This window comes from Centroberyx affinis, unplaced genomic scaffold, assembly GCF_046629955.1.
Source record: "Centroberyx affinis isolate AG114_WGS23_722 - 3 ecotype Tasmania unplaced genomic scaffold, CSIRO-AGI_Caff_v1 ptg002621l_1, whole genome shotgun sequence".
NCBI classification, from domain to species: domain Eukaryota; kingdom Metazoa; phylum Chordata; class Actinopteri; order Beryciformes; family Berycidae; genus Centroberyx; species Centroberyx affinis.
The window spans coordinates 38,184-47,776 of record NW_027280817.1 but is presented as its reverse complement, the minus strand read 5'-3'; the positions used below and the strand labels follow the sequence as shown (position 1 = coordinate 47,776).

Below are 9,593 nucleotides of genomic sequence, written 5' to 3'. Positions count from 1 at the left end.
TGTGTTTTCCTCCCTCGTCTGTGACACAAGCCCAGTGTTTAGAGACAGTGGTGATGGGCAATTTTGCTGACAATTATGACCAACTGTTTTTATTCCTTATAGCCCAGTATGTCAGCCATTATGACTGAATCCCATCTGCCAATTTCCATCCCTGTTGTGGGCAATATTTCCCATTTCTGTCACCTCACAATGTTGCCCTGGTATTAAAGCCTTCAAGCTGCACTAGGCAAGATTTTTATGGAAAAATCCAGCTGTCTTCTCAGCCTAAATCACCTAGTGAGGCTACAGCAGAGAAGAACGTCCCATCTCTACTAATTGAGACGCCGTAGCTTCATCCTGTTTGCCCCAAATGAACCTCGGGTGTCAGGTAAAGACTCTTCTCCGCCCACAAGAAGTGACGAATCGAACCTTAGGAGCGAAATCCAAACTGTCTCTTAAACAGCAGTGAGCAGAGACAGCTGGACTCACCGACGTTAGATTGCTTCTCTGGTCCCTTTGGTATAAAGCATCACACAACATCCAGGTTGCAGTTGTGTGTGCAGTTTACTGACATCATACTTCATTTCTTTCTGGGTGTTAAAGATCTAATTATCTCTTATCTCTCGCTGCCATTAGGAGCCGCCAACATGCAAAGTTGCCTAGTGCAGCTTTAACACAAAAAATAATCACATCTGCATCACATGGATTAAAAGTTCTGATTTGAACCTAAAGTTTAAGTCTGCCCCCTGCTCAGTGAGTCTCTGTAGGCCACAGGTTCAGTACAGCCGACCGTAACATTCAGGCCGGTCTACATTCCAGCATCTTCTTGAAGGCCTTCCTGAAGCTGTCGTCCAGGAAGGCGTAGAGGAACGGGTTGAGGCAGGAGTTGGCGTAGCTCAGGCTCGTTATGAAGTAGGAGATCCCGATCAGCAGCGGCGTGGTGCGCAGGTCGGTGGTCAGGGCCACGATGGTGCTCAGGTGGAAGGGCGTCCAGCAGAACAGGCAGACGGCCAGAACGATGAACACCATGATGGTCACCTTCTTCTTGGCCTTATCCAGCGCCTTGGCGTTGCTGTTGAGCCGCATGTTCCTCAGCTTGTAGAGCATCATGGTGTAGAGGATGCAGATGGTGGAGACCGGGATGGCGAAGCCCAGAATGAGCGTGTAGATCCGGCTCGCTTTGAACCACAGACTCTCGGGGCTGGGGAAGCTCAGCACGCAGCTCTTCCTCTCCGTGTCGACGTAGACGCCGGCGAAAACGGTGAACGGCATGACGATGAGGATAACCAGCACCCAGACGCACAGCGAGACGATCTTGGCGGCTCGGTAGGTGCGGTAGGGCATGCGCTTGGACCGCACCGTCGCCAAGACGACCAGATACCGGTCCACGCTCATGACCGTGAGGAAATAGATGCTGGAGAAGATGTTGTAGTGGTCTATGCTGAGGATGATTTTACACAAAACCTCGCCGAAAGGCCAGTAGTGCAGCAAATGTTCGGCGATGTTGATGGGCAAGACCAAGGTGAACAGATCGTCGGCGATGGCGAGGTTCAGGATGAACATGTTGGTGACGGTCTTCATCTTGGGCGCTTTGAGGATGACGTAGATGACGGCCGTGTTTCCCGTCAGCCCCACGGCGCAGATGACCGAGTAGATGACCGGCAGAACCACGTAGAGGTCGGCGTAAAAGTAAAACTCGGGCGGAGGAGTGCAGTTCAGGTCGGTGCGGTTTCCCGACGTGAGCGAGTAGAAGTCCACAGAGTCGTTGCACACCGGCGGAGCGCCGGCGGGGACGGACACGTTCTCCATGCTGGGAGAAGCGACGGAGCGGCAAATCAGAAAGGCGGGCGGACTATGACGAGCAGCCTGTGGTCATACCGAGACAAACGTCCACCGATTTTAAACAAAACATCAATTATATTTACAGACAAAAAAATATGAATTTGCGCCTTTGCCTTCCTTTAAAAGACCTCACACTCTCTCATACTCACATAACTTGGATCGGTCTGATGCTACTTACTATGATGTATGCTGGGAATTTTTGTCAGAGATTTTTGTCAGCCTAAAAACGTGGGTAGACACTATTCAGCAAATAAAAAAGGTGGGTAATCTCAGTTAAAGTGGGGTTATCTCTGGAGAGGAGAGGGATCACTGTTTAGAGGAGTGGTTCCCAAACTGTTAACTGACATTAAGTAATTTCACTGTTGTTTCAGTTACTAGAATTTAACACAGTGAGAGAATATTCAAGGATGACTGTTTTGATCCGAGGTTTCACTGTTCCCATGCACTCTTACTTTTCCACCTGCAGTACAGACGGTTATAAAATGATCTACCTAGTCATATCTGAAAAGAAAAAAAAAATCCTTAGATTCCTTAGGACAACATCTCATTAAGTGGGTTCTGTGGATCTATTCTGGCGTCCTCGGTGTGAGAAAGTTGGTTTGCAGACTCAGTTTTGTGGTTTCTAACAGCTGGAGAGAGCTGCTCACTAATCTCAAAACGAGCTGTCCAGTATCAATGCCGTTTCATGCATCGATTTTACCTTTCCAGTTCTTAAAAATAAAACATTTGGCACAGAGTTCTCGCTCCTTCATTCATCTCCACTCCGATTTATTCCTTGAAGTCCGTTTTACGAAGAACGACTTCGTGGAAAAAGACAAATCCTCTCTGCTGAGTTCACGTTTGTTTCTCAACCAAAACGTCGTTTCCTCTCCTCTTCTGAATTTTCTCCACAATGCCGAAGAGCTAAAACGGTCGTTTAAGGTCTAAGACGGTCGGTTAAGGTTTCAGGTCTCCGTGTGTCCTCCTGCCCTTCCTGTGCGCACTGGAGACGGTGCCAGATTTTTACGCACGGATTGCGCATCACGACATCTATGGACAACAGAGAGACGGGAACATCAATTAGTTGCCGTGCGCGAATATAAAATGCTCCCGGTTAGAGTGAGCGCATTTCATAACAGATCAGGCCGCTTTGTAACATAATTATTCTGTCAACAGCCACATTAGGAAAACCTGAAACAGACACACAGATGAAACAACAAAAGCACTAAACTAAACCCAAGCTTTCACGGCTAACTCCAAATGAATTAAAGTTCTGTCTCTGTATCCAATTATGAACATTTAAAACATATTTCTCTCTCTCTCTCTCTCTCTCTCTCTCTCTCTCTCTCTGCGTAAACATAGTCTACAATAAATACATGTCGGAAACAAAACTATCCAATTAAAGGAACACGGTTTCGCCATTTAAAATGGTTTCGAGGCAAATTAACTCACTTTTTTTTTTTCAAATAAAGATGATATACTAACCAGTGATGTAGTGGTCAATGAAAAGCTGGGTAAACTTCCAGTCGGTTACGCTCATAACGCACCAAAAATATAACCAATATAAACAAAAATCAATTACATTGTCCGAGAAATATGAATCTCTGCTTTTTATCCTTAAGCCACGCTGTCCTCATAACTTCACCTACAACAGTTTGAGGTTACTTACTATGATGTATGTAAGAATTTAAGTCATGAAGATTTATGCCAGAAAAGGATATCAACTCTATAATAATAAAAAATACTAATAAAAAAAAGTAAAGGTTTATTAAGAGTTTAGGTGGTTTTCTCCGCTACATCTCCTGGTTTTAACATCATCATCTTTGCAGGTCTTACCATGGCCGGGGGACGCGCTCCTCTCCCGTTTCTTCCTCCGATCGCCCTCTCTCTCTCTCTCTCTCTCTCTCTCACTCACTCACTGTGTGTGTGTGTGTGTGTGTGTGTGTGTGTGTGCTTGGACCGGTGACGTCATTCCGAGGTCCTCCTCACATCCAACGGGTAAACGAGCTTTCTGCTTTCACCGTTAAGTGGTAATCCGCGAGACCCTCGTTTTTTTTTTTTTAATTCCCATTTTGTCTCCATGTTTGTCCCTCAGCCTCATTGTGGTGTTTCTGCACTGCACATCCCACAGATCACCTGTCAATCAAGTGTCAGTCTCAGTGTGGGCGGAGCTTGGTTTTTCTGTTGATGCAGTTTGAGTTTCTCTTTTCTTTGTCTGTTCTACTGATGGGAATTCTGGCTCTTAGTTTAGTGAGCCAGATCATTTGGCTCAGCTCAGATAAGATCCGGCTCTTTCGGCTCCCAAACGGCTTCATTTAGTACTTCTGGCTTTTATAACTCAGCCAAATTTAGCAATGTTTTGACCCATGATTGGTATGTGTGCACGTATATCACTTAAATTATTCAGTGTAATTATACTAAACCATTTACAGAATACCATCATTTTACTTTATGTTTGGTATAAAAACCTTAAATAATGTAAAAACATCAAACACTACATTCTGCCTTTAGGTTGTCTATGTTATTAAAATGCATCCAAATGCTACTTCGTCTGTGACTGTCACTCATCTTGTTTTCTGCTGTTCTGTTCACACACACAACACACATCAACACAACATTCAGTCAGTGCATGGAGTGTGTGTGGCCGAGCAGTGTGGCGAAAAGATCATCCTATTATTCTGCCTTGTATTAATTTACAAAAAAAAAAAAGAAATTGGCTCTCAGACGGGAGCCGGCTCATAGAGTGTCGACTGACATCATGAGTCTGTTCAGCCATTCTTCTTCTTCTGTTGATTCCTAACAAACCGGAAGCGTAAAAAAACACATCATAACGTGCACATTTTGGCGATATGCACTGTGGAGTTGATCAAATGTTTGCAATACTGGTCTTTTCTGTTTTGCAGTGTTTGAACTCTAGAGAGTGTAAAACTAGCAAGTTTTAACTTGGATCATCAGCAAGCAGCCAAAACCCTCAGCTGGATGTTGAACCCGATCCTGAAGCTCAGCAGCAGCAGTTCCTCTAAAGTCCGCTAGAGTCCGGCTCCAAAAAGACTCCAAACCTCCAACTCCATGAAGTCAACGGACCACAACCCAACTTCTGATAAAAATATAAAGTCAATACATTTTCTCCACAAGAGGTTTTGGCCTCAGCAGCTAATTTCACTTCTTCTAATGTGTGTCCTTATGGAGATTTTCAACATAATTGTGTCATTAACAGATATAACAGATAAAACACAGGGTTGTTTTCCTAGTGATCGACAGGTCTTCACTTTTTTCAATGTAAATCAACTTGTTTCAAGAGATGCATGGGAGAAACTGTCTAATACGAATAAGATACAAGACAGAGTGCAGGATTTAAAAAACAACACAAAAAAACCCCCCAAAAAAACCTTTCAGAGCTTGTTCTGTTTTGCCGTCTGAAAGAGAATCGGTTTGAGTATTCATCAGACCATCTGTCACGGACCCTCTGTGAAACTGCCCTCCTCCTTCTCATGACAGTGTCTTTTTTTTCTTCTTCTTCTCTGGTTTTCTGCACTCGTCCTTCAACACGTGTTTCGCTCCCGTTTCATTTCCCGTCACGGCGGCTGACGGGCTGAAACACGACGGCTCGCATCACTTCAAGCTAAATGTCGTCTCTTCCTCTTCTTCTTCTTCTCTCTCACATTCTGCGTGTCTGGCTCTTATACCGTTTCGTTTATGTCAGTATCTGCCGTTGAAAACTGTCTCGGGGCTGTGTGTGTGTGTGTGTGTGTGTGTGTGTGTGTTGAATTGTGTTTCATACTGCAAAAAATGGTACTTTCAACAAGTCATTTCATCCAGTTTCGTGTCATAAAATCGTATTTTTCTTATAGCAAGTGAAAAAAATCAGCCAATAGGGTGAGATAATTTTAGTTGTCAGTGCAGTGTGTGTGTGTGTGTGTGTGTGTGTGAGAGAGAGTGTGTGTGTGTGTGTGTGTGTGTGTGTGTTGGGAGCAGCGAGGTAGTTTTATCGAAGTGCTTTGAGGCATTAGTTATATCTCTTTCTAATATTCTCTCCCTCGACAGTGAGTGTACACAATGCTAGATGTTTGATCTCCATTTTATCTATCTGTTTATCTATCTATCTATCTATCTATCTATCTATCTTCTATCTGTTTATCATCTATCTGTTTATCCATCTTCTATCTATCTGTTTATCTATCTATCTATCTATCTATCTATCTATCTATCTATCTATCTATCTATCTATCCATCTATCTATCTGATATATCTAATAATTTATATATGATAGACCATGCCATCTATCTTGTCTTTATCTATATTCTATTTAGAGTGAGTTGGACTCTTTTTTTGCCCAGTCAGACTTGAGACTTCTAAACATCGTTCTCTAACCTCTCTCTCCCCCTTTAATCTCAGTCTTCTCTTCACGACCAAAGTGGATTAAACCGGTTGAAATCAACAAAGGATCGCAGCTTTCAACTGGATTCTGCACATTTCATACGCTTCTCCCATAATCCTCTTCTCCATCCTCACTTTGATCCCTCACCTCAGCCCCATATTTTAACTTTTACGCCTCCTTTCACAACACGCTGCTCCCAGATCAGCAGTTCATGTTTTTCTTTACTTTAAACCAGTCAGGCTTTCACTTTCTCTCTCTTCAGCCTCTGTATCTCTCCCAGAGAGTCCCAAGTCAGTCTCAAGTCATGAGGCACAAGTCTCAAGGCAAGTTTCAAGTGTAAATGTAGATTACCAAGTCAAGTCCAAGTCAAGTCCATGTCATTAATGTCAAGTCTCAAGTCTAAATGTAGAACAGCAAGTCAAGTCAGAACAAATCAAGAGTCCAGTATCAATTTAATATCTTAAAGAAAACTAAATATCTCGGACTTTTCAATGCAATATGGTTTTAATAGGATAAAAACTTGGTAAGAGCATCATGAGTTTGATTTCTATAATCAGTTTCAACTTCAATAAATTCAATCATTCCATACAAATTCAGAAAACAGAATTTAAATTCAGTCGTCTGCTGGAACAAATCTCATCACTTTCAATCTAAGTCATTTACACAAACACAAGATCTCAAGTCAAGACTTTAGAAACCTTTTCAAGTCATCAGAGTACAAGTCAGAGTCGAGTCCCAAGTCACCAGAACCCAAAGTCAAGTCAAGTCTCAAGTCTTCTCTTCATGCATCAAGTCAAGTCTCAAGCAATTAGAATTGTGACTCGAGTCAGACTCCAAATAGCATGAATTGGACTCACCATTTTTAGCTGTTTGTCACATGAAAAGGTTATTTAACAGTTTATATCCTTCACTTTATGTTTTTGTGGCATTATACTCATTTCACTAAATTTCAGGACAGCAGTCTGCAGTGACGCCACATGGGATTCCCGTCTGTCCTCCTCCTTTAATTATTCCTGTGAACAGCATCCAGCGCTGAGCGTGGCTTCCCTCCACGTGTCTCTCAAACCCAAATTCATCTCTAAATGACTCAGTAATTGACACTTTGATGTGTAATTCATGCATGGTATGTCATAATTGATGTCTTCATTGAGTGTCGCGCTTCCAAAAACACAGAACTGAAAGAGAGAAGGCAGCTGGTTGAGTCTCTTTCATGGTTAGAGGCTGACAGATTACATGGAACAGGATTATAGTAATGTTAGCGGATTAGACAGGAATTTGTTGGATGGAAGAAATAAAGGCCGTTTTGAAACAATGTTGATTTGGTTGATGTGATGACAACACTGTTCAAACTGCAGTCTGGAAGAAAGTCAGTTTAAATCTTTCACTTCACTTCTTATTCTGTGGTTTCAGAGACAGAGTAAACCGTCTCTTCACTCCTCTCCAAAGAAAGTTTGAACACAATCGATCAGCAAAAAAACTGGGAAGATAAGTGGAAAATAGCCGTGATCATCCTTTAACCTCAGCTGTTTTTTTTCTGAAATCACTCTCTCAACAGAATTCAGTTTAATTTGGTTTGCTGTATTGACATGAGTGTTGTTTGGACAGTTTGGCCAAAGTGTCTGAATGCAGTGTGAGTGTACAAAAAAGAATAACAATATATAAACCGCAGAAAACACACAAAAAAAAGTCTCTCTCTCTCTCTCTCTCTCTCTCTCTCTCTCTCTCTCTCTCTCTCTCCTCTCTCTCTCTCTCTCTCTTTCTCAACCTCTGCTCCTCTTCCAGCACGAAACAAATTACTCAGAAATCCTGTTTGGATAAATTGCATCTCAACACCCATAAACAAGCAGCACTTAGCTTGGCAGCTTAAAACCAGGCTCGCTCTGTGTGTGTATGTGTGTGTGTGTGTGTGTGTGTGTGTGTGTGTGTGTGTGTGTGTGTGTGTGTGTATGTTTCACACTGAGCACTTAACACCTGAAAGCTGGATCAGCACCTATCACCACTTCCATGTGAAATACTACTACTTGTGGACTCAAAATGAAGAGTGGATAGACACACACACACACACACACACACACACACACATTTACAAACACATTTACACACTTGCAAAAATACAATGCTGAATGACTTACTGCTACATACACCATAGACACTCAAATACATATATAGTGTGAGATTATTTGCACACACACTCATGCACTTTCTAAGGCTGTGATCACATCTACATCTGTTTGTTTTCTTTGGTCCAAACCACAGATGAAAACTTGACTTGGAACCGATCTGAACATGCTTGATGTGAACGCAGCCTTACACACAAACCCTCCTTCATACAGCAGGTCAGTGTGTTATATGGCCAAAGAGATGAAGGCCATCCATCAGCTCTACTTGACAAGGCTTTTAGTGAAGAATGAGGGCAGCAGCATCTTTCACTGGCCATGGAGCTGCAGCACCTTTAACACATGAAGCATATTTCACTTTGGCTGAGTAGTTTCGCTGCACGCAGCCTTCCTCCAGGTGGAGGCTGAGAGGAGGTCAGAAATTATCAACCATAAATCTTGGCTGCTCCAGGGACCTGTAGTCACCACCAGTCATTCAATACATGAATAATATTAAAACAATCAAATAAAAGCAAACATATTTTATGACTATACAAGTAAAAACAAAAAGGCACCACAACGCATTATGTAATAACTCGACAAAATTTAATACATTTTCACTTCATTATGTAATAACACCGCATTTCATAATAATCTGCCACATTTTGTAATACACAGCCTGAACGCAATATGTAATAAATTTCCCTGCATTTTGTAATAAATTATTACATATTGTGGAGGTTATTACAAAATACGGCAGTTGCACTTTTTTTTGATGAAAATTTAATAATGTGGTGCATTATGTAATAACCAACCAAAATGGATGTCTTCATTCATAAAAAATCATTATAACATTATAACAACAATGTCTATTTTATGCATTCTAGCATGAATCATACTGACTCAAAATTCATTTTAAAAAGATACTAAAGTTCAGTAGATTAGTATCTTTCATTGGTCAAAACTACATTAAGTGTCACTGTATTCCTTAGCTTAATAGAAACTGTACTTGAGGGTTCATAGAGACATAGAAACTGCACGACACTGAGTTATTACAAAATGCGGGTGTTATTACATAATGAACTGAAAATGATTCTCAAGGCAGACAGTTTGGACTCATTGTTGCAGCAAGAGGCAGCAGGGCTCGCTGTTTCAACCACAGCTGACTCTGAGACAATACTGTCTGTGGGTCCAAGAAATACAGGGATGAAGAGTCATTAGATAGAAGGACAAAATCACCAAACTTATCCTTTAAGTTTGTGCCAATCATCTATCTTGCCCCTCTCCTTTCCATTCTTCCTCTGTTTCTGCACACAGTC

At 42.0% G+C, this 9,593-nt stretch overlaps 1 protein-coding gene across 1 annotated transcript; it reads right to left on the bottom strand.

The window, feature by feature from the left end:
* Nucleotides 1–777: 777 nt before the first annotated feature.
* On the bottom strand, nucleotides 778–1,788 carry npbwr2b (neuropeptides B/W receptor 2b). The gene has a single exon (XM_071534775.1). It carries the CDS (start codon nucleotides 1,786–1,788, stop codon nucleotides 778–780), a length of 1,011 nt encoding a protein of 336 aa, XP_071390876.1.
* Between the last annotated feature and the right edge of the window lie 7,805 nt (nucleotides 1,789–9,593).

What these genes read in the sequence shown, in the direction of transcription:
- npbwr2b (XM_071534775.1), bottom strand. Translation starts at nt 1,788, where the DNA reads ATGGAGAACGTGTCCGTCCCCGCCGGCGCTCCGCCGGTGTGCAACGAC.